Source organism: Bos mutus, chromosome 5 (assembly GCF_027580195.1).
Source record: "Bos mutus isolate GX-2022 chromosome 5, NWIPB_WYAK_1.1, whole genome shotgun sequence".
NCBI classification, from domain to species: domain Eukaryota; kingdom Metazoa; phylum Chordata; class Mammalia; order Artiodactyla; family Bovidae; genus Bos; species Bos mutus.
In genome coordinates, this window is record NC_091621.1 from 110,401,696 (window position 1) to 110,426,203 (window position 24,508).

Sequence of the window (24,508 nt, forward strand, 5' to 3'; positions counted from 1 at the left end):
TAAAAAGCTTTTTATGTGTGTGTGTGTTAATCACATGATTGCCGTTCACCTGTATTTCGAACAAAGACAGCTCACTGTTTCAAGGCCCCGAACAAGAGTCTGGGCACAGGGAAGAGAAGGGAGGCGGGGGGAGGAGGGTTGGCAGCGCCGGGGGTGGCGTCGAGGAAAACTGGGGGGAGATTGTCCAAGGCCGGCGAGCGAGAGAAAGAGAAAACCCTTATCAAACTCCTAATTCACTGGGCTCCGAGGCCCCAGACACACTGGCCCGATTGTCTGGCTGGTTGTGTGTGCGAGCATGTGTGTGTGTGTGTGTTCCAGTGTCCGCTCCCCCCACCCCCAACATGCCTTCGCCTCGTGTGACTACCTCATTGTGTCCCATTACCCACCCCCTCCAACCCCCTTGGCCTTTCCCAAGCACGAGGCCTTGCCTGGACCCCCTTTCCAGCCCCGCTCCAGACGCGACTCCCTTGGGCTGGGCCCGGGGCCTCGCCCAGCCGCTGAGGAGCTCAGAACCGTCCATGGTCATCATCGCTGCCCCAGCTCCATCTGTCCTCCTCACACACCCGCACCTCTGCCTCAGCACCCACCTTTTGAGAAGAGAGAGGGGCTGTGGTCTTAGAGGCCTGTGAAAGCCTTAGATGATGGGCAGGGCAAAAAAATGAAGGAGTCACCCCGCTGAGGGGAGTGGCGTTGAGTAGAGAAGTGGGCAGAGAGGAAGAAGACTCCTCACCCTTTCTCCGGGTGGGGGAGTGGGGGGTGGCTTGACAACCAGGACTGGGACTCCCCCTACCAGGGTGGAGGGAGTTGGGTCCCAGGAAATAGGGCCCCAGAAGCTTTTCAGACCTACTTGAAGAGGACCCCAGCCCAGTGCGGGCCCAGCCTCCCGCACACTTTAGCCTTTCTCTCTCGAGCCAGCCCAGGCCTTGCGGTGCTGGGTGTCCGGTGAGAGGAGACTGGGGGTGAAGCCGGGGCATCTGCACTGGGCAGGGGGTATCCAGCTGCACCCCGCTTCACCAGGTATGGACCTGTAATCTTCCTCTCCTGCTGTCTGAGAAACAGGACAGCTGGGTGGGGGGTAGGAGGCGGGGTGAGACAGGCTGGCACGCAATAAGAGGTCTTAAGTGAAGCAACACCGGCCAGTGTCACCCCCCCACTGACAGAACCGTCACCTGCCTTCTCCTCTGCCAGCTGCCCATTCCGACACCTGAGACAGAGGTTGGGGGTCCCAGGTGGGCCCAGTTTTCGCCCAAGGGACACGTTGTGACCCTCCCCACCTACCTCCACTGGCTTTCCCGGCCTGACCACCCCCACTCCTACACCTTCCCAGGATGGGCCTGGGGGCAGCCAGCAGCGCAGGGAGCTGGGGTGGGGGGGCCTGGCAGAGGAGCCCAGAGTGTTGGGGATGAAGGAAAGCGCTGGAGGCTCCACCTTCTGCCCTTCCCTCCCTCCCCTCCCCCTCCCCCTCTCCCCCCTCCTTCCTTCCCCAGCCCTCGGCAGCAGCTCAGCGCTCAGTCAGTCTCAGGCTGTCCGGCCAGGGTGGTTGGTGGTGAGGATTCAGGCTCCGTCCTGACAAGGCCCGTGGCCTGAGGCTCGGGGGCCCCCAGCCCCTCCCAACCAGCCCACCAGCGTCCCCCACCCCCAGCTCCCGAGCTGGACCGCACACCTTGGGACACGGTTTTCCACTTCCTCAGGACGAGCCCTAGACTGGAGGAGAGGTCCGAGGAGGTGAGTGAGTGCGCAGCCCGCTCCTCCCTTCCCGGGGCCCAGGCCTGGGACCCTGCGGTGGGGTGTGGGGGGGCGTGGGGCTGAGAGAAGCTGACACCCGCGTCTGCCCCCAGCCCAGTTCCTCTTCTAGTCCCCCGTCGGGGGGCAGGCGGAAGGGAAGAAGGAAAGGTGAGCGAAAAGGTGGGAAATTCCAGGAGCCAGGATTAGAGCAGAAGAAAGAGTCCGTTTTTCTTCCTTTCCATCAACAAACCTCCACCCAAGAGGAGGTTTAAAAAAAAAAAAAAACCCGAACCCACCCACAGCAAGAGGCGGTTGGAACCAGGTGGGGGGAGACATGGAGGCGGGAGCTAAGAGGCCGACCGGGTCTGGCATGTGCGCGGGCCCCAGGGCTGCGGTGGGTTTAGGGGCAGCCTGCCGGCCCCACCTTGGGACTGTGCCTGAGTCGCGTGCCGGGCCGCCGTCGGGGCTGCGCGCAGGCCGCCCATCGCGCCCTCCTTCCCGTCGTCCAGGTGAGCGTTGGACTCTTCGCCAGGAACCCGGCGGCGGGCCCCGGGGAGGCGGCCGAGGCGGCGGCGGCGGCGGCCGGGGGCGACATGGCAGAGGAGCAGGACCTGTCCGAGGTGGAGCTGAGCCCCGTGGGCTCTGAGGAGCCGCGCTGCCTGTCCCCGGGGAGCGCGCCCTCGCTGGGGCCCGACGGCGGCGGCGGCGGCGGCGGCGGCTCGGGCCTGCGAGCTAGCCCGGGGCCCGGCGAGCTGGGCAAGGTCAAGAAGGAACAGCAGGACGGCGAGGCAGACGATGATAAGTTCCCCGTGTGCATCCGCGAGGCCGTCAGCCAGGTGCTCAGCGGCTACGACTGGACTCTGGTGCCCATGCCGGTGCGCGTCAACGGCGCCAGCAAGAGCAAGCCGCACGTCAAGCGGCCCATGAACGCCTTCATGGTGTGGGCGCAGGCGGCGCGCAGGAAGCTGGCCGACCAGTACCCGCACCTGCACAACGCCGAGCTCAGCAAGACGCTGGGCAAGCTCTGGAGGTGAGCGCCCCCGACCCGCCTCCGGAGAGCTCCCGCAGGGCCCTCTACCCGGGCCCTCTACCTGCGGGTGGAATGGGGCGAGGCGCTCACGGCCTGGGCCCTTCTCCTGGGGCAGCCGCCTCCTCGATGGGACTGGACGGCCAGCTGAGGGCATCGGGCCCACCCTTCCCCCGTACCCCTTTGGGGTTGCGCTCGCGCCGGTCTCCAGCGGCCTAGGCCCCGCTCCCCAGCCCGGGCAGTGGGCTGGAAGGCGCCCCCTCGCGGTTGGAATTCTGCCGGTGGCAGGAGCTGGGGCCTGGGCTTCTGGGCGGGGTGGGCGAGAGTGAAGGTGGAAGGGAGGGAAGGCTGGTGGAGGTATCCACACCATAGTCGTCCACTAACCCCATTTCCGCAGGTGCCACTCAAGGGTGCCGCTGCCCCAGGGTCAAGGGGGATGCGAGGGAAACGTCTGTGAAAGAACTGAAGGCCTGGCTGGAGAGGCAGGGAAACTGAGGCAGCCAGGTGGAGAACTGCAAGGCTGAGATGGGGGCAGACAAGGAATTCAGGTCCGGGTCTTTGAAAGGGTGAGGGATGGAGGCCAAGCCGACTGCTGCAGGTCCCTGTCCTACCCCAGCCTCCTCCTCTGCACCCTTCTGAGCACCCCTCCTTCAGACCCAGGGCTTCTTCATCCCCCCCAGGGAAGGGGACGCGTGGAGAGGAGACTCCCCCTCCCACTGGGTCCCAGAGCTGCCAGGCTGGTCTCTTCCCCTCCCTCCCTCTCCCAGTCCAGGCGCCATCTTCCTTTCCAGGGCCCCACCCAGGATTGAGTAACCTCCTACCCCTCCAGCCCTGGAGCTGAGAGCCCTGGCCAGGAGGAAAGGCTGGCCCCTTTCCTACCCAGGGTCCCTCAGAGTCCCATGTTCTCTGGAAGCAGCTCAAACTTTGGGGGAAAAACATGCCCCTGAGAAGGAAGTCGGCCTCACCTCTGGTCTGGGGTTTAGGCTGCTCCCTTTTGAATATGTTGTTGACCAGGGCAACGGCACCCCCCACCCCCCAAGAAGTCCTGGGCAGCTCAGAAAGAGAACAGGGGCTCCAGAAGGTGAGAGTCTGCAGAGGTTACCTGATTCCCCACTAGATTGTCCATGAGATAGGCCCAGGAAGGCAGAGGGACCGCCCAGGCCATGTAACAGCTGGTGGCGGAGCCAGGGCCAGAACCAGGTCTCCTGACACTTCGGCCAGTAGTCTTCCCACACACTATCCTTGGTGACAGAAGTGGGTCACCCCTCCCCTCTAAGACACGATCAGGAGGTTGTGGGATGAGGGCAGAGGAGAGCAGGAACGAGGAGCATCCAAGCCGCAGAAAGTGTCAGGGGAGCCTGCCACCCCTCCCCTTGCCAGCCCCAACACAGTGGAGCTTGGCCTAGAAGGCCAAAGGCTTAAGGTGGTGGAAGGGGCAGGAAAGCCCCCAAGAGACCGAGAGGAATTCGCACCCAGTCCCCTGGGCCTGCTAAAGGCCTGGTGCTTCTTCCCCTCCCCCCTCAGCACTCAGCTCACCCCAGCAGGCCCTGGGCTCAGTGGTCAAACTGCTGCATGGGCTCAGAGGGGCTAGCCTTGCCCAGGATCAGAGGTTGAAGCCAGCTCCTCTGCCCAAGGTCCATCCACATCGTGGCAGGGTTTAGCCCAAGCCAGGACCCTTGGTGCCATGGGACAGAGACGAGCAAGTGAGAGACAGAGAACCAGGAGGGAGGCAGACAGGCAGACGGAACAGGCCTTAGGGACCATGAGCAGACCACAGTGTAAGCCCAGTAAGAGCATCAAAGCGAGGATGGACCCCCCCCCCCGACCTTTCCCCCACGCTGTTGCCAAGGATTTAAGGTTGGAGCCTCTGTTGTCCCTGTCTGTCCCTGTTCCCCCAGCCCAGAACCCCACGTTGGGCTCCGTCAAAGGGACTTGTTCCTGACCACCCCTCACCTCAGGCTGTGTGCACAGGGGCCCGAGGTGATCCCCAGGGGCCAACCTGAGGGGGTGGGGGGGGCACAACCAGGAAAGCAGGCACTGCTTACTCAGGACCCAACCCAGCAGTGGGAGGGTGACCAGACAGTGACAAGGATCAAAGGCTGTGCCAACAGGGAGTGGGCTACATGGATTCTGGGTGGGGACCCTGGAGACCTCTGGACTGGGTTAAGCTAGCCCGCCTCTCCAGGGGCTTCTCCTGAAATCTGTGCGCCCCGCCCCTCCACTGTCTCATGAATCTCAGGCTGTCAAGAAGGGGGATGGATGGCTAGCTGGGCAGAACTGGCAATCAGAGGCCCTATACCTGAAAAGAGAAAGACATGCAGATTGTGTGGGACACTGGAAGGGGGTCAGTCAGACACACCAGCGTCCAGGCCCTGGCTCGCAAGTGGCTAGGGGAGTGTGCCAACTGCTAACCTTCAACTGCTGACCTTCAGTGCCTGGCCAGGAAAGGCCTGTTAGATGTTGATCTCATGGTGCTGGGGGGGTGGTGTATTGATTGACCCGCCTGGGGAGAATAATTAGAGCCAAGAGACAGGAAAGGTGGGGTCACAGGCTGGAACCTCCCCAGACCCTTAGGTGAGCCCCCATGGGAGCAGGTGGAGTGGAGCCAGTGTGCCCTACTGTGGAAGCCCCCCCCCCAACTGGGGATTCCAGTTTGGGTGGGGAGCCAGCCCACCCCTTGCCCCTCCCTGTTCCAGACCTTGGAGACCCAGAGGTGAAGACCAAACAAGGTTTATAGTTAGAGCTGTGGTGACCGAGGGCTAGCGCTGGAGTCAAGATGAAATTTGGGATTGGGTTTCTGTGGTGGGAGAGGACGGGTTTGGGGTCAGGAAAGAGCCTGAACAGAGCTGAAGCTGAAGGTCTGGGTGCGGCTAGGGTTGGGTTTGGGGGTGAGGTTGGTGTTGGGCTTAAGTTAGGACTGGGGTTGGGGCTGGCAGACCCCACCCCCACCCCCCCAGGTAGGTTTCTCTCCAAGTTAGGGTGCTGCTGGGAACTAGCGCTGGGAGGTGCCGACGGGTACAAGTTGGAGTCTTCCCTCTCGTCTAGCCTGTGCCCTGGCTCGCGCTCCGTGCCGCCTGCCATTTTCTTTCGGATTCACATCCGCTTGCCAGTGAGCAGAGGGCACAGGGAAGGTTTGGGGTGGGAGAGGGAGTGCAGGGTCCCCTGCCATCCTAGGAGCCTCTGTGCCAGGGCCATGGCTGGTTGAGGCACCCCCACGTGCCACCTCCCCTCCTCACCAGGCACCCACCTTTGGGCCTGCCCCACCTATGCTGGGCTGGCTAGGGGCGGGAGAGAGGGCGCAGCTTGGGTAAGAAGGGCTGCATCCCACTCCCAGCCCCTGGTGGTCTGGGGTCCCCATCCCATCACTCAGCTAGAGGGGCCCTTGGAGAGAGCTGGGCTGGGCTGGGCTGGGCCGTGGCCCGGGGGGAGGGCAGCCGAGCAGGCTAAGCTGGAGAGGAATGCCGCTGCCCGCTAGGAGGTGCCTGGTATGACCACCCCCTCCCATCCTGGGCAGGGAGGGCCCCGCCTTCTCCTGACTGGGTGAAGAGGGCGCCCACGGGAGAGGGGGGTGTAGGGGGCAGCTGGAGAGAGAGGCCCTTTGGGCTAAAGGACAGAGCTGCTTCTGGAGAGGCCCTTATGTCTGGGGATCTGGGAATCTGTTTCTTCCCCCTGAGGCCCTCTTCGAGGCATCCTTCCTGCCTTCCTCACCAGGGGCAGCCCAGCCCTGAACTTCCCTGCGGCCCCAGCCCTGGCTGGAGTCGGGTGGGTGGGCATATGGTCTGCAGGGGCTGCGTTCCACTGGCTGGGCTCAGACTGGAAGAGGGTCTGAATGCCCCCATCTAGGGTCTCGGAAGACAGGAGCTTCCTTTACCTTCTTTCACTCCCTCAACAAGGAGATACGATCTCCCCTTGAGGTGGGGGTCCGTACGTAGTGAGGGGCACACGCATCCTGCCCCCCCTCAGCCCCACCATGCTGGAATTCACAAAAATGACTCCAGAGTTGAAGGGTTCCACCGCAGGTCCTCTTGCCCACCACCTCACAGGCAGCGTTAGAATTGTACCTGTTTCTCGAGGTGCTGCCCCCCACCTCCCCCAATCCCCAGGTCCCATGCACAGGGCTTCACAGCCATTATCCTGGCCACTCCCACACTTGGAAGTAGGTATTATCCTCGTTCTATAGGTGAAGAAACTAAAGCTCAGAGAAGTGACTTGCCCACGGTCACACAGCTAGGAAGTAAGAGACACTGGGCTCTTCCCCCTCACCTTGCCGCTTCTGTTTGCCCATCTTCAGTCCCAGGGAGCTCACCCGCTAACGAGGCATCCAGCTCCACTTGCAGACAGCTTTGAAGAAAGAGTTTTTGGTGGCTCAGACGGTAAAGTGTCTGCCTACAATGCGGGAGACCCAGGTTCAATCCCTGGTTCAATCTCTGGGTCGGGAAGATCTCCTGGAGAAGGCAATGGCAACCCACTCCAGTACTCTTGCCTGGAAAATCCCGTGGACGGAGGAACCTCGTAGGCTACAGCCCATGGGGTCGCAAAGAGTCGGACACGACTGAGCGACTTCACTTTCACTTTTCAAACTGAAGGAAGCTCTATTGTAAGCTCTATTCCAACCCCATCCTCAGGGACTGCCCAGAGCGGCAGGCTGGTTCTTCTCTCACACCCCAGCCCCTGAGAGGTTTGGGGGCAGAGATGGCTGCCCTCGGAGGCTGTGGTGCTTTAAGCTCACATCCTCCAGTCCCTAGACCAGGCAGCACAACTCCCACCCGGGACCCTGCCCGCCAGGCTCCCCCAGCCCCGAGGCCTCGTTTCTTCCAGGGCAGGCGCTCACAGTGGCCCCTCTGCTGTCTCCCTCACCCCAACCACCCCACCCCAGGCTGCTGAACGAGAGCGACAAGCGCCCCTTCATTGAGGAGGCCGAGCGGCTGCGGATGCAGCACAAGAAGGACCACCCAGATTACAAGTACCAGCCGCGGAGACGGAAGAACGGGAAGGCGGCCCAGGGAGAGTCGGAGTGCCCAGGCGGGGAGGCTGAGCAGGGCGGCGCGGCCGCCATTCAGGCCCACTACAAGAGCGCCCACCTGGACCACCGGCACCCGGGCGAGGGCTCCCCGATGTCAGACGGAAACCCTGAGCACCCCTCAGGTGAGCCTGGGGCTGGGAGCTCAGGTGGGAGGAGGCTGTGGGCAGTGGGGAGAGGCAAAGGGTGGGAGGACCTGAGACCCGAGGCTAAGGGAAGGGCTGGCCGGGCTGAGTCGTGGCCCAGCTGGGCTGCAGGGGCCCAGTGGCAGTTCAGAGGGGGTTCAGGGGTCAGGGGAGGCGGCTGGGCAAGAGGGCTGTGGCCAGGACTGCTTGGAGGGGCACTGGTTCGGGGTGAAGAGACCCGTGAAGGAGGCCAGTGGGTCAGTTACACCAGAGAAAGGTGGGACAGGACGATTCTGAGAAACAGGAGGGCAGACGGAGGACAGCGCCTTGCCTCTCCCCCAGCCTGACGGGGGAGACACGGCAGGTGACATTGAGCACATGGCCTGGAGGAGCCAGACGCGGGGCATCCTGTTTCGTTCTTATTGGTGATGAGCGCTGCTGCTGCTGCTAAGTCACTTCAGTCGTGTCCGACTCTGTGTGACCCCATAGACGTCAGCCCACCAGGCTCCCCAGTCCCTGGGATTCTCCAGGCAAGAACACTGGAGTGGGCTGCCATTTCCTTCTCCAATGCATGAAAGTGAAAAAGTGAAAGTGAAGTCGCTCAGTCGTGTCCGACTCTTAGCAACCCCGTGGACTGCAGCCCACCAGGCTCCTCCATCCATGGGACTTTCCAGGCAAGAGTACTGGAGTGGGGTGCCATTGCCTTCTCCGGGTGATGAGCGCAGCTACCGTTAATTGAGCACTTACCGTGTGCCGGGCTCTGGGCTACTTGCTTGGTGTGCGTTAGTGCATTCAATCTGTCTCAACTGTGACGCGGCAGCCGCACTGCCTGCACTCAGACCTCAGCTGTGTGGCAGATCACCCTCATGCTACAGAGCAGACTCTACAGAAAACTGAGGGTAACTTGCCACGTAGCTGAGGGCTCCAGGGCCTCCGCTGGCGCCATAGCTACATCCCTTGTGCTTGTAGCGTACAGGACACCGTGCCTGGGGCCAGGCACATGGCCCGTGTCAGTGAGCAGAGCTCTGCCTTCAGAAGACACACTCCAAGTCCTTAGTGCCAGACCTGGAAGCAGACACCAGGCGTCCAAACGAGACGCCACGGTCCCTGGAGCCTCCTGTCGCCTCCCATGGTCCCTGGTCCCTCAGGAGCCCACATTCTATAGAGGGATGAGCAGTGATGAAAACATGTGAATTAAGTACAGGAAGAATCAAGGGCATGACCTCTGGGGAGGAGTCACCCCCCTGTCCCCCCAGTCAGTCTCCAAAAATATCCAGCTGCCCACCAGACTCTGGTCAAGGAAAGCTTCCAGAAGGAGGCCATGTCCTCAACTGCTTGGTATCATCTCTATTTTACTGATAAGGAAACTGATAAGGGAAGATAGGGGGTCTGCCCAGGGTCACACAGTGACAGAGCGAGAATTACTCAAAGTCCAGACGCCTTGGCCAGCATAGGACTCAGCACTGCCTCTGGTCTGATGGAGGCGGCACAGGCCTGCCCTCAAGGAGCACGTGGCTTGCTAGACCATGAACACGTTCTCTGTCCGACGGGATCCCCCGTCCAGTCATCCCTCCCTCACACTGCTTCGGAGACTCAGGGGTATACACACACCAAGACCCTGGACCGTGCACAGAGCCAGCTCACTCTATTACTGTGGGCCTGGCTTTCTCTTCCCCATAAACAGCCCCGCTACTCCTCCTCCCCAAGCCCTTCCCCACGTCCCCAGGGCAGGGCGAGCGCTTCCTCCGCTGGTCTCCTGAGCCCTTCACCCATCCCTCACCACAGCACCTGTGATACTGCCCTCCAGCCCTGGGTGGATCCCTGGACCCCCCACCCCAAGACCAGGAGCTTGTGCAGACAGGAACCGTGTGACTTGTTTGTATTCCCCTATGCCTGGCAACCGTGTCTGGCACTTAGCGGTGCCCCCTAAGTGTTTGCTGAATGGACCTGGGAAAGGGCAAACGGGCAGACACAGGAACAGGGTAGCACAGGTCACTCGTGTCTGTACTTTCCTGGAAGGGCAGGGAGAAGGCAACTGGAGGAGATTGGGCCTCGCCGTGCGTGATGGGAGCTGAGAGCGTGGTCGGGAGCGCCGGGTGGGAGGGAAGGTTTCCTTGAATAAAGGGCACTTGAGGTGGCCTTGGGCGGAGGGATGGGGTGGGAGGTGACACATCGCCATTCGGGGCCCGGGGTGGCGGAGGTGTTCAGATGAGCCAGCCAAAGTGATAAGGGCTTGAGAGGTGAGCAAGGCGGGCAACCAGCAGAGGCCGAGTGTGCTTAAGAGAGAGCGGGCAAGCCGGGGCCTATGGGCCAGACCCCATCGGGCTGCACAGCTGAGGAGCGCAGGAGGGCAGCCGACTTCAGCTGGTATGAGGAAGAACCTTCCAATGGGGACAATGGAAACTCTGGGAGGGGGCGGGGGTGAGAGAGGGGAGTCCTATCCTGGTAGGAGAAAAGACTCATTCCTAGGACTGAGGAATTTTGTAAATGACTGGACATCAACCCAAGATCATTACATAGCCAAACACCACCGCAGGCCACCCCGAACACATTAAAACATACAAGGCCATGCCGTGATGGATCCTCAGCCTCCCAGAGGCATTGCATCTGAAAAGTGAACCATCAGCCGCTGACCTCCGTTCCTGCTTCCTCTCTCTCTCTCTCTGTGTCTCCCTTCTCCCTCTAGGCCAGAGCCATGGCCCACCCACCCCTCCGACCACCCCAAAGACAGAGCTGCAGTCGGGCAAGGCAGACCCCAAACGGGATGGGCGCTCCCTGGGGGAGGGCGGGAAGCCTCACATCGACTTCGGCAACGTGGACATCGGCGAGATCAGCCATGAGGTAATGTCCAACATGGAGACCTTCGACGTGGCCGAGTTGGACCAGTACCTGCCACCCAACGGGCACCCGGGCCACGTGGGCGGCTACTCGGCGGCCGGCTATGGCCTGGGCAGCGCCCTGGCTGTGGCCAGCGGACACTCTGCCTGGATCTCCAAGCCTCCAGGCGTGGCTCTGCCCACGGTCTCGCCGCCTGGCGTGGACGCCAAAGCCCAGGTGAAGACGGAGACGGCGGGGCCCCAGGGGCCCCCGCACTACACCGACCAGCCGTCCACCTCGCAGATCGCCTACACCTCCCTCAGTCTGCCCCACTACGGCTCCGCCTTCCCCTCCATCTCCCGCCCCCAGTTTGACTACTCTGACCATCAGCCCTCAGGACCCTATTATGGCCACTCGGGCCAGACCTCCGGCCTCTACTCGGCCTTCTCCTACATGGGGCCCTCGCAGCGGCCCCTCTACACGGCCATCTCTGACCCCAGCCCCTCAGGGCCCCAGTCCCATAGCCCCACACACTGGGAGCAGCCGGTATATACGACGCTGTCCCGGCCATAGAGGGGGGCCCCCCACCCCCGTCACCACCCGTCTTGCCCTGCCCCTTCCCCCAGCCCTCTCGCCCTGTTCCTCGCCCATCTCAGGCCCGGTGGCGGCAGAGGAGGAGGCTGCAGAGGCTGACAGCTGAGGGGAAGGCCTTCTGTCTGGCTCACTGCCTTTGATGACCCCACCCCGCCCTACCCAGGCTCCGGCCCAGGCACAGCCCTGGGCTACTCGGCTGGGCAGAGGAGAAGGAGGTAGCTTGTTGCCCCTAAACTGAAAAATGAGGGGCTGTACCTTCCCCCCCAGGAATGACCCTCGATCCCAGGATCTGAGCAGGCCCCGCCTACCCTCCTCTGGGAGGGTGAAGCACCCAGGGTCGGTCGGATGGGAATCGGAGGCCTGGCCACCCCTGTGCCTGTGTTTCCTCTTCCGCAAGGAATAGGGGGTCTGACCTAACCTGTGCACCCAGGCCACGTGTCTTAAGAGCGCGGCAACCAGAAACCTGCGTCAGGGACTACTGGGGCTCCGTCTGCCCCTGGGTGCGGGGCGCTGAGGACAGCTTTGAACCTCCTCAAGGGAGTGAGGGTGGGATGGGAGCTCAGAGGGAGGTCTCCTCAACCCTTCAGTGCCTCCTGTCCTCCTGAACACAGGAAGGAATTGGCACAGAGGTCCTCAGATCCATTTCGGTGCCAATAACCTCGTTCTTTGTCTAATGGAGCAAAAGGGCCCAGGTCTCACTCCAGGACAACCTCCCTACTTTGAGGCACACCCAGGACGTGAGGAGGCCGGGACCCCAGGAAAGGATTCGGAGACAATTCACAGAGCCTTCCTCCTGGCTCCCACCAGCCCCCGCCCCCCAACCTCCCCAGGCTCTGTGGTCCTTGCGCTCTCAGCCCCAGCTCCTTGGGCTTCCCAGGGAGTTAGAGCTGCTCAGGCCCAAACCCTTGGCTCCAGGAGGGGACCCAGGGCCCAGCACCCTGGTTGCTGGCAGCAGGCTGAAGACACTAAACTCCTGACATGTACATGCTGCCCTGGCCTTTCGCCCTTTGCCTCCCAGTGGTATTTGAATAAAGTATGTAGCTCTCTTCTGCCCCCATTTTCCTATTCTGCAGCCCTCCGCCCCCAAGTCCACATGTAACTCATTACTGCCCCCCTCTTATTTATCTCAGTAGCTCCCTCTGCCCCCCCTCCCCTCTGCTAGGTACTCCAGCCCCTATTAACTCTGCATTAAGCATTCCACATAATAAAATTAAAGGTTCCGGTTACCTGCTTGGTGGGCCTGACCTGGTCTCTTATCCCTGCACCTCTGCTTCCTCAAATGCTTTCTGGAAGTAGCTAGAGGGTAGAATGCAAAGGACAGATAATCCACGGTCCCCTATCTCACCCAGTGCAGTAGCTCAGGACAGCCGGCATCACAGTGGGGTCAGCGGGTGCTCAGAACTGAGGCCTCAGGCCGGAGCTGTGCCCCCAGCCCAGCTGTGTCCACACTGCAGGTGGGCCACTTGCTGACTCAGGTGGGACTCCGCCTGAGTGCCTTCCAAGCAGCCCATTCTCGCCCAGCAGAGAAGGGGCCTTGCAAAGACTTCAAGGAGCAAGTATGTGAAAGGTAGATCAGGTCTGTCTTGCTGTCTGCAGTCAGTAGGCCTGGTCCTTTAGGACGGGTGAGTGGGCCTTCTCTCACTGGACCTTCCACTTGCCACCTCCCCCAGCAACACACACACAACACAGGTCCACACCAGGATCTAGCAGCTGCCCATGTCTAAGTATAAACTAGGATGGCAGACATAGCCACCTAATCCTTTGGGGCTTCCTCCCCAAAAGCTCTTTGCTCAGCAGAATTCCAACCTGCACTCTGGGACCTGGGGCTCCTCCACCTCAGGGACAGGGGAAATTTCTTCTCCATGCTCCATCGATGGACAGCTCTGATGGCTGAAGTCTCCCCTTCCACCCAGTTCATAGTGACATTAATAGCTCCCATGTACTGAGTGCTCCCTGGGTGAGTGCTTTACATCCTTCTGGCCAATGAGGGAATGAGTCCAATTGTTATCCCCATTTCCCAGATGGAGACTTGACGCTTTGAGAGGTGGGTGCTAAGAAGTGCTGGTACAGAATCTGAAACCAGCCGACTCCAAACCTTGCACCCTTAACCATCGTCTCTTCCACCTGCCCGATTTCCAATTGTAATCTGAGGCTGTGCTTCCGTCATGGCTCCAGACCGGCATCCCTAGATCCAGTATCCATTTCTTCTATCTGTGGGCCCCAGCCCCTCACCTCCTAGTCAGGACCTCGGGTAGGGGAGGGGGCACCAAGAACTAGCCCAGTCCTCCAGGGTGGCCAGACTGCCACCCGGAAGCTGTGTCATGCAAGCTCCTCAGGCCACTTCGCCAAAACTGCTGGCTCCCATGAAGCGTAGCGGTAACTACAAATCCTTCCTCTTGTAGATTAAAACCTGCAGCCAAGTTGGACCACCCTGAACTACATACAAGCGGTTTTCTGCTGCTTGGCTGATGTCGTCGTGTTGTAGATAAATGCAGGATTTTTTTACTGGTCTTGAACAGATTTCATCTTTTTGCACTTGACCACTTCCCCACCTATATTAGATCCTTTGGAATTCTGAATCCAATCTATAGCTCTCCTGAGCTTCATGTTTGAAACTTGAATATCCTCATTCAGGTTACTAATGAAAAAAGATTGGAATGAGAGAGACAGACCCTGTGTCCACCACCAAAAACCTCTCCATCCATTCTATCGTCTATACTCGTAAAGCTGTCAATTCTGAATCTAATTGTCACCTTGCAGTACCTGCTTCTCCATCACAGCCACACAGACTGCCTAATGCCTTGTTCAAATCAAGGTTCCCTGTATCTGTGGCATTCCTCCAACCTACCAGGCCGGTAACCATTGGAAAAAAGAAAATTCGGTTCACTTGGTGATATTCTTAGAAACCCTATGCAAGCTTCAGAGTCTTATTATCCAAGTGCTTTCAAATATGCAATAGCCTATTCTAGAATTTCGTCAGGGGGTCAATCAGTTCTGCGCTCCTAGTTCTTACAACCTCCCTTTTCCTCTACTGAGAAGCAGGACATCAGTCCATTTCTAGCCTGTCCAGTGTTTCCTATGTGCTCCGTGGTCACTGGGATTGTGGTCGTGGAGCGGGCAGGGCAGGTGGGAGGGGCTACATCAAGATGAAATCACCACCTGCATGACCTCAACGAGACTGGAGAGTCACTGGGGATACAGGAGGAGAGGGAATGGCCCACAGAAGTCAGAAGACCGGGCTTGTGCTCATGCCTTAAACCTGAGATTCCCGAGGAGCTCGGGCCTCAGTCAAGTAGTGGCTCCACAGTAAACAGAGAAGGGACAGGTGTATCTGGAGAGGGTCAAGGAGATGGTGCCCTGGCCGGGCCAGCTGAGTAGCGAGGGCCTGACTCCGTGAAAGCGGAGCAGAATGGAGGGGGCAGGTGGGAGGGTAAACACCCCTTTCTCCATCTCCTCTGCACCCTATCCCCTAAGGGTTAACCCTCTCCCTCCCCCAGTCCCTCTCTCCTCTGCCACCCCAGCCCCATCTCCCTTTAATCACATCTGATACTGAGCGGCCCAGCAGGAACAAAGAGACCATTTAGAGAAACGGGGCCGAGAAAGTGACCCCCGCACTCTGGGGCGGCCGCCTGGATGCCAGCACAAAGGCGGCATTTCAGAGCTGAAATTTCAGCACCCAACTTGATTAAAGGATTCCACAGGCTTGGAGGAGGGTGGAAGGGGGTGCGAAGTCCACTGCTCCCTGAATTAACCCTTCTCCAGAGCAGCGAACACCCCTCCCACTCCTGGGGATGCTCGTCACTTCCACCCTGTCCAGGGTGCACCCACCCCGGGGGCCTCGCTTCTTGTAGAGGTCAGGCAGGCCTGGCTCTTCCTCTTCCTGGGAGCAAGGGCTGGCAGCAGACTGAAGGTCAAGGCTGAAATATTCAGGGAGATGGGTTTCCTTCCCATCCCTATTGGTGCCAGCATACACTCTCTCCTTGTCGTCTGACCCTGCACCCCAAGGGAGGGAAGAACCAGTGTGATCGACTGGATTTAATTTCACGCCTTGAACCCAGAAGCCCTGCTGCCCTGCTCACCATCACCCCAGCACCCATCCTAGTGGCCTTAGAGGGATCAGGGGCTCCACACAGAAGGGAAAGGACACCGTCCAGAGCCTGGGGAAGGAGAGGGTATGCGTGTGGCAGACCAGACGGGTGGGTCGTGGAGAACAGACTGGCGTATGGGGAGTGGTCTGACAGGTGGGGAATGGGAGGGGTTGTGCGGCTGGGATGGGCAGGTGTTCGGCCCTTGCTCCAGCTGCAGACTTGCCCAGCAGGGCTCTCTTGGGGAGGGCAGGAGATCACTGCGTCCCCAAGCTTCCTGCTGGGGGCACTGGCTCCTGAAAGGGGATCCCAGCCCACGATAAGAGGCTCGAGGCAGGTCCTTAGGAAAACAATGGATGGCTTGATGAGACCTGCTCTGTGATACTCCTGAGAAGGGAGAAGCCCCTGCAGCCAGTCCCCACTGGAAAGGAAATTGGGGGTTTCCGTGGCAACCAGCTCCCTGGGCACAAAGGCTGGTCTGTCTGCTGGGAAGGCAGCCGAGGTGTCTCCTACAGCAGCCTCTGCTCTGGTGGACTGTGAGATGGGTGGGGGGGGGCACGCGGGGGAGCCCAGGGGGTCAGGGCCCTGGTGCTTCTTAAAGAGCTGACGGTCCCAGGGCCACTGGGATGCGCACAGCCTCCAGGCAGCAGGACGGTAACAGTGAAGACACAGGTGGGCCTCACAAGCAGCAGGAGGCAGAGGGAGTTGAAAGGTTGAAGGATTTACTATTTACACGTATCAAGACTATAAAAAGACTAGGAGACGAGCCAGGGCGGAGGCCCAGTCCACAGGCTGACTCCCCCAGTCCATAGGCTGACTCCGGCTCAGTCGGTGATGATGAGCTCGTCGACGCCCCAGTCTTCGTAGCTCCCGTCGGGCAGGTAGCGGCGAATGATGATGGGGATCTTCCGGGCCCTGTGACCGGGGAGAGATCGAGGTACATGAGGGTGGTGACCCTGGCTCTGCAGCAGAGGGATAGCAGGTGCAGAAGGCAAGGGAGGAGAAGCCTTAGGAGCATCCTACGACCACGGATGTACTTTGTAGGTAAGGAATTTCAGCCAAAAAAAAAAAAGTCCCTGCTTCTCTGAGTGTGGGACCAAAATCTACAAATAGCCTGCCATCCCACGGCGAAGGGCAAGGCGGAAAGCAGAGGGATGTTGGTAAGGCCAACTGCAGCAGGAAAAAGGGACGTTGGGACTGGGACCGTCCATGTCTTGTCAGTGTCCTCCCCTCCCCCTTTGCCTGTCCCCTCCTCCCCCGTGAAGGGCTGACTCCCAAACTAAGGATCTACAGGAACAAGACCACCCGTCCCCAGCAGGGAAGTGCGGGAAGGCTCGCAGCAGAGCACCTAAGGGATGCCCCCAGGGCTCTGGAGCCGCAAACCAGGACCTGGATGACTTACTTGAGCTCCTTCATGGCGATCAGTAAGGGATCTGTCTCCCCCTCCAGCTCCACCATCACGGGGGCACACATCCTGCAGGTGTAAGGACAGGTGTGGGGAGAGATGACACACACAGGGAGAGGGCCCAGCATGAAGCTGGGCAGAGTTTCACAAACAGGATGAGATCAGCACCCCAGAGCTCACCTAGAAAGGGCCCCGAGAAAGGACACCTCCCCAAAGTGGCAGGTGCAGAGTAGCGGTCCCTGGGCGCTGACAGTGAGGGTGCTCGAGTGGCAGCCAGTAGACTAGGCTTAAACTGGGCCTGGAGGACCCTCAATTCTCCCCAGATCTCAGCATCCTCACTGGAAAATGAAGACAAAAAGCCCTGCCACGCCTACACAGCAATAACGCTAAAGCACTACTGCTACAGGCAAAGGCTCACTAGGTGCCACAGCCGCTCTCCACCCCACGTAGCTTGTTTCATTTGTAGGAAGTACTACTGCTACTTCCGTTTCACTGCGGAGGAAACTGAGGCAAGGGGAAGTCAGGAATTTCCCCAAGGTCACATAGCCAGTGAGTAGTAGAACCAAGATTTGAACCCTGAAGACTCCTCTACTATGCTGTAACACCTCCCATTAGAAAGCTGGTGATCCACAAACTGAAACCAGGTACTGTGAAAGGGACAAGCGTGAGCTTTCATTACTGGGTCGTGTGACATTCATCACATCCACTCCCCTGGCCAAGGACCTTCCCAGGGCCCGTCACAGACTCCTGAGCCCACGGCCACAGCAGAATATTCCCACACAAAGGACCCACAAGTGCAAGAGCTCACCCTCTGACCACTCTACTCAACCCCAAGCCCTGCCTCAGGGCCTAGCTCGCCTCGTTTTCCTCCTCTGTCTTGGCAACACCCCCTGCAGGGGTCCTGCTCCTCTAGCCCCTACACAAGGCCTGTGGTCAGGCTCTCCCCTGCTTACCTCTCTTCCTCGATACCCCATGGCCATCAGGCAGGCAGAACCTCCTCTGGCCCCACTTACCTCTGCAGTACTTTCTCATGCTACCTGCCTCTATTCACCCCACATCCCAGCCACACCAAACCCCTGCAGCTTCCTATGCGGGCCCTGTTGTTTCCCTTCTGCATCCTCACACGAGCTCTTCCTCTTCTTACAGGCCTGTGAGAGGCTCAGAAATCTCCACCCTGGAAAGCACGTGCTGAAGCCTCAGGGCCCTGACTCATTTCACACACACTTCTCTCAACACCACCGTCACTCAACTGTGACTTCCCGTTTGAAGTTTTCCAAACAAGACCTGGTGGTCCAGGACCCCAAGTTCTATTCTAGTGCAACACCTGGCCCACAGCAGAGGGTCTAAAAACAGACAGACCAGTTCCAGGCCCATCTCTTCTAGGAAGTCACCCTTATTGATTCCAACTCAAGTTCACACTAATGGACCCCAAACCTGATGATGATCCAGGAGAGCATGCTAAAAATACGGGTTCCCAGGTCCTTCCCCAGGCCCGCTGAACAGATTCTCTAGTGAAGGAGCCTGAGAACCTACATTAGCAAAGCTCCCCTGCTGGTTCGGATAACCAGCCAGTCTGAGAAACACCAGTTTACACTAAATGATCTACTAATTTTATTGCTAAATATTCTGATGTCTGTTACTCCCCAAAGCGTGAAAATTCCCCAGGGGCAGAAACCAAGTATTTAACTTTCTCTACATCTTCTCTCAATAATTATTTAAGCTCCCCCTAATATTTAATGTTTTAAAGAATGTGGCAAACTGCTTTCCCTGATATGCATATGCCTTATTTCTTTCAAGACATGAATAATTCAAGAGCAGTCATTCATCCAGCCCTGCTACATGCACAGGAAATGTGAGAGTGTGCCCTCAATGTCTCCACCAGGGGTTCCAAGGGGCAACCTTCCTTGGGAAGCAGCCATGGGGTCGCAGTCAGCCACGACTCAGAGGCTGAGCAAAGCACAGCACAGCTGCAACCATTCAGCCACCAGATGGGGCTAATGAGCTGGAGTGAGACTTCATCCACAAATACCCAAGAAAACACTGTTCAGCTTCTACTACCAAGTGCAGATCACAGGCCCATAACTCAAGACAAGCTCCAGCCCCGACTGTCCAAGGGCTTACAGCAGCTGGAAAACCACCAGACAGCCTCTGAGCCCTTAATCTGAAGGAGTGCTACAGCCAAAAAAGGTTGGACAAGAGTCTTATCTCCAAAGGAAAGCAGGACCCTGGGCCTTGTTTGGAATGCCTGCTCCAGACTGTCCACCAAATGCATGCCCATCTTCTAAACTTGTCACTCAAGGGACCAGTGACACCTTTTCCAGTCTTGTGCCCCAGGCTGCTTGCCATTCCTCCACCACAATCCACCCACGTCTGCCTTCAATTTCCTAGTGCTATTTCTGGCACCTAGGAGACCTTCAAAACCACGTCCCTTTATTCCCTTCTCTTATAAAGCATCAATCTCGTCTGCCTTGGGTTCTGAGTATTTAGAACAGGTTCCCTTTCTCTACTAGACAGTAAACATCTAGATGACTAGCGAACTGTGTCTTTAATCCTCTTTACACCTCCAAAAGGCACAAGCACAATATCTTATTTGATGCTGAAAGACTTGAACTTGCATACAGTTTATTTGTTTAAAAAACAGTTTACGAATTACTCTTCCTGCTGGGTCGTGTTCGGCAGATGTGAATACCACCCATCTAGCTCTACAAGGATGGAAATGTCCTCTATTTGTGCTACCTGTCACGGCAGCCACAGAGGCTACTGGGCACGTGAAATGTGACTAAGGAGACAGAAACACTGAACTCCTATCTAGTTTTACTTAGTTTAAATGGCCAAATGTAGGCAGCAGTGACCTGTGGTACAGGCCTAGAGGATCCTGACCCCAGCAACCCTGAAATCATCATACGGGGTGCGGCTCTCAACTCACCCAGACCAGCAAGGGGTGCAACCAGGCTGGCAGGGGGCCTCCTGCTGCCAAGAGAGTGAAGAACAGTTTCCCACCCCAATAAGACCCTCCACCGAGTGGTCGCCGTCACTCCACAGATAAAGTCCAACACAGACTGAGCATCACCGCTCCCCTAGCATATTTGCCACCCACAACTCTGGCCCCAGCTTTTCTTTCGAGCCTGTTTCCCACTCCTCTCTTCTGAAGCACCCCTCCTCCAGGTGTCCACCATTTCCCCGGCAGCTGGTAAGAAGTCTGAGAGAGGGCTCCTTTCCGCAGCCTCCTGTTTCCCTGGGGAGGACCTGCCATGAGAGCAACAGTAACACATCTGCCCTGTGTCCTCCCAGTTAACTCTGGCCAGAACAGAGGAGGAGCTCATCTGACAGGGGAGCCTGGCAGGGAAAGCCAGCACCTGTGGCCCAGCCTCTTCAAGGGCCCCTGCTTCCTCAAAGCCACCTGCCCTCAGGGGGGCTGCTTTTGGCCCCTGCAGACACGGCCTCTGACGCCTGCAATGCCTGTGGCTAACGGGTGGACATGTGAGCATCGCATATTTTGACCTGACCTGAGTTGGCTACTGGCTGGCTCCTGAATTATGTTGTTCTTCAACAAGTTCCCAACTTGGGAGAGAAAGGAAGGGTTGCTAATTTCAAACCCCACACCCCCGACCACTGCTCTGTGCTTCCACATTCCTAGCGCGGCCTCAACGTGGAAGGCTCTCTCACTCCCCTGGGCTGGCCCCAGTCTACTCAAGAACCACCTTAAGCCCAGCGGGAGCTGCTGCAGCACCCCCAACAACCCAGCCCACAAGGGTCTAGGTCTGGTCTTACTGCATTTATTTTCGCTTCCCCACCTGACAGGCGGTCCTCACGCTCTGTACTCTCACTGTTACTCTCTACTGTTTATGTCCTTTTCCCCCAACAGTCTCCCCGAGGACAGGGGTCTAGCACAGCGCCTGGCACATGGGGACGGTGCTGCCTTTGTTTAGCCTGTGAGAAAGGGAAGGGTCTGCTGCCAGGCCGGGCCATGATCAACAGCTCGGAGGCTCCTTGTGGCCTGATCAAAGGACACGATGGTGAGGGGGCTCATACTCACGCAATCTGAAGGGCTCGGGTGCCCAGCACGCGGGCTCGCTCATACTTGGTCATATATGGTGTGGTGATTCGTTTCTGGTTGGCCTGCGGTCGCTCTCCAGAAGGGAGAATCTCAACGTTCTCCTGGCCCTCCTGGACACAAAGGCAGAAAAGAGGGAAAAATCTCAGGCTGCGTTATTGGGGGTGAGGGGCAGGACGACGACAACAGTGATTGTAAGCGCCTCCACACTACTGCTTGTTACGTGCCCGTGACCACGCAACTGCCTCATTAACACCTCACTTAATCCTCAAAAAAACCTTATGAAGCGGGGACTGCAATGCTCATTTTAAAGGGTTGGACAGTTAGCTAACTTGGCCAAAGTCTCAGAGCTAGTGAAAGAGGACTTGTGATCAGGGGTCCAAAGCCAGCCGCCTCATCCAGGAGAGCTGGCCCCATACAAAGAAGACCTTGAGCACAGACAACCTCACCCAAAGCAGGAAGAGGAAGAAGCACCCCATCTTTACATATGCATATATTTAATAATCACTTATTAAGCATCTGTCATGTGCCAGACATGTTAAAGGTGCTGAGACGGAAAGAGTCTCTGCTCTCAAAGAATTCACAGTCCAGGGAAAAGACAAGAGTAAACAAAACATCAAGTGCTATGAAAGTGTGCCAGTGTGCCACAAACTACACAAGAAAGTGAGGGGCATCTACCTCATCCTGAGGGTTAGGAATACAGTCCAGAGATGAGACTTGGGCTAGTCTACAAGGATGAGTGAGAGCTGCCAAGCTAACAAGGAAAGGAAGAAAGGGCATTCCAGGCAGGCTGAACTGCATGTGTGCAAAGACACAGGAGGGAAGACAGCGTACTCAGCCTGGAAGCCTAACTGTGGGGTATGATAAGCACAAAAGGTGCAAACTGCAAACGGGGTTACAGACAGGAGAATAAATTCTGTAATATGAAATTAAGTCAACAAATATTTACCGAGTGCTTACTCTATGTCAGATAACATTCTAAGAGCTTGACACAGAGCAGTAAGACAGATAAAAGTTCTTTCTCCCATAGAGCTTTACATTATAATACAGTGAAAGTGAAAGTCACTCAGTCCTGTACGACTCCTTGTGACCCCATGGACTATACAGTCCGTGGAATTCTCCAGACCAGAATACTGGAGTGGGCAGCCATTCCGTTCTCCAGGGGATCTTCCCAACCCAGGGATCGAACCCAGGCAGGTCTCCTGCATTGCAGGTGGATTCTTTACCAGCTGAGCCACCAGGGAAGCCCAAGAATACTGGAGTGGGTAGCCTATCCCTTCTCCAGGGGATCTTCCCAACCCAGGAATACAGTGAGATGAACAATAAATTAAATTAGTAGTAAAACGTGCAGTATAAAAACAGAGAGAAAAGACAGGGAGTGTCCGAGTGGTGATGTTGGAGGAAGGAGCAAATGCAGTGATTTGAAACAGAATGGTCAGGGAAGGCCTCATTGAGGTGACATGTGACACAGACCTGAAGGAGGCTAAGGAGCAGGTTGTGTGCATATCTAAGGGAAAAGGAAGACGGAACAGCACAGTCAAAGGTCCTGAGCTGGAATTCCCTGGCATGACAGGGATACCAAGAAGAGATAAGGTCACAGAGGGAGCAGGTGGTCAGATCATGGGGGACCTTGTGCATGTTCTTGGCTTTTATTCGGAATGAGATGAAAAGTAACCAGACGCAGGTTCTGAGCAGAGGAGAGAGAGAGTGACTGAAGATTTAAAAGGATCACTCTGGATACCCTGCTGAGAATATTCTGTAGAGGGTAAGGGCCGAAGCAGAGAGAACACTGAGCAAGACCAATAGTAACCAATCATGTGGGTAGGAGAAAAAGTCGACTCTGGCAGCAGAAAGGCAAACAGCACACTCAAGGCAGGAAAACCCGTAACAAGTTTCTGCAGTAATGCGGATGAAAACCAATAAAGATCTAAACCAGGTTGAGGCACTAGGAATAGAAAAACGGGAACAGGACTGAACTACATGGAGGCAGAATCAAGAGGAGAGAGATGGAAAGGCATCAGAAGAACAGAGAAGAAGGCTTCTGACTCAGTGAACAGATAACCTCAGAGTGTCAGGCAGACAGGACAACCCACACAAAAGAGGGCCTTCACCTTACCAACCTAAAAAAAATCAAGGGATCCCTCTCTCCAGAAGACCTAAAGCACTTCTTCCTCCACCAGTCACACAGCACAGAAAACCCTATTTTATCTATGACGCCAGTAACTCATCCACCAAGCTGCTCAAGCCAGAGACATGGGAGTCATTCCTGTTATCTCCCACTTTCTCAGCCCCACATCCAATCCACCAAAATCTCTCATCTGTTTTCTCATCACAAACACTACCAGCACCCAAATGCAAGCTACAGATGTCACCTGGATTGCACCCTAATTGGGCTCTCTTTGACTCTTGGTCCACCCAACTCATTCCTCACTGGATCATGCCACTCCCCAGCTCCCCAAAACTTATCAGCAGCTTCCCACTACCCCTAGGCTACAAAATCTTGCCTAATCTTGGCCCTCACCTCTCCAGCCTTATCCCAGGTCACTCTCCCCCTTGCTCTTTATTTAGCCCCACCCTGCTGAGCTCCTGGTACATAATAAACATTCAGCACATGTCTGCACAACGAATGAAGGGGCTATTTCAACTCTGAGTAAACTAACTGCCCCAGAAGCCATGCTCTGGTCCAAGAGGACAAAAGCCTTTGGGCCAAGCCTGTAGGACTCCTCCACTACCCAGGGCTAGGTCTCCCCTCATTGTAACCGGCAGTACCGGGACCACAAACGGGAGGCAGAGGCATGCAGTCGGCCATCACTGGCCGGGCTATCTGGCAGCTTGGGCTGCAGAGAGGGGAGCCCAAGGCTCAGTACTGACCTCCTCGGCATTCTCCAAGTCATCGAGCCCTTCATCCTCCTCCACGTCATCAAAGTCGTCTCCATCAAAACTGCACAAGTGTAAGAAGCCCGTTAGTTAGAGCATCACTTACTAGAATCAAAGTGGGCAAAAATCTGAGTCTCATGTGATACGTAGGAGGCTCTCAATAAATATCCACCTAACCAGTGAATCATTCAATAAATCAGTCATCTGACGTCCTCATCTTAACTATGGGCCTCTTTTAGAAAGAGACCCCAGCTGACTCAACATTTGGTACTGACACAGAGCCCGACTCAGTGGAAGTTTGCTGAAAGACACTTTTTCACTGATCCTCTCTGGACCCTCGAGCCGGAGCCTTTTCCGCGCCCAGCCTCTGGCCGGGTCTATGCTCCCAGTTCCCAGCCTTTCCCTTCTCCGGCTCTGCGGACCCCCTCAGCACTCCCAGTCCTCTAAACCCCCGGCTCAACTTCCTTCGATCCTGGCTCCCTCTTCATCCGCCCTTTCTGAGTCTTCGGAAAAGTCACTTCGCTCCCTCACTCACTTGTCCTCGTTGTCTGACATGACGCCCGCACAGCAGCCACCAGGTTCCGCAACCCAGACCCGCGCGGAGACCCGCTAACAGCGTACCTCCGCCTTGCGCGATGCCAAGCGTACTCTGCGCCTGCGCCGTGACCTAGCGGTAATCACTTCCGGGAGGCAGGCGGAGCGATAAATACGCACATGCGCGGAGCAGTTTGTCTGCGTTACCATGGTAGCTGGAGCCGCTAGCTGCAGGCTCTAGTGGC

At 57.5% G+C, this 24,508-nt stretch overlaps 2 protein-coding genes across 2 annotated transcripts; one reads left to right on the forward strand and one right to left on the reverse strand.

Moving 5' to 3' along the window:
- The first annotated feature begins 1,527 nt into the window (after positions 1-1,527).
- Positions 1,528-12,534, forward strand: SOX10 (SRY-box transcription factor 10). Its single transcript, XM_070370087.1, has 4 exons — positions 1,528-1,725; positions 2,235-2,755; positions 7,629-7,897; positions 10,584-12,534. The coding sequence occupies exons 2-4, from the start codon at positions 2,319-2,321 to the stop codon at positions 11,285-11,287; spliced, it is 1,410 nt and encodes a 469-aa protein (XP_070226188.1). The 5' UTR covers positions 1,528-1,725; positions 2,235-2,318; the 3' UTR covers positions 11,288-12,534.
- A 3,561-nt stretch (positions 12,535-16,095) lies between these two features.
- POLR2F (RNA polymerase II, I and III subunit F) lies at positions 16,096-24,410 on the reverse strand. Its single transcript, XM_070371604.1, has 5 exons — positions 24,265-24,410; positions 23,724-23,793; positions 20,835-20,965; positions 16,796-16,867; positions 16,096-16,308 (listed from the first exon to the last, which is right to left on the reverse strand). The coding sequence occupies exons 1-5, from the start codon at positions 24,282-24,284 to the stop codon at positions 16,218-16,220; spliced, it is 384 nt and encodes a 127-aa protein (XP_070227705.1). The 5' UTR covers positions 24,285-24,410; the 3' UTR covers positions 16,096-16,217.
- Positions 24,411-24,508: the final 98 nt, after the last annotated feature.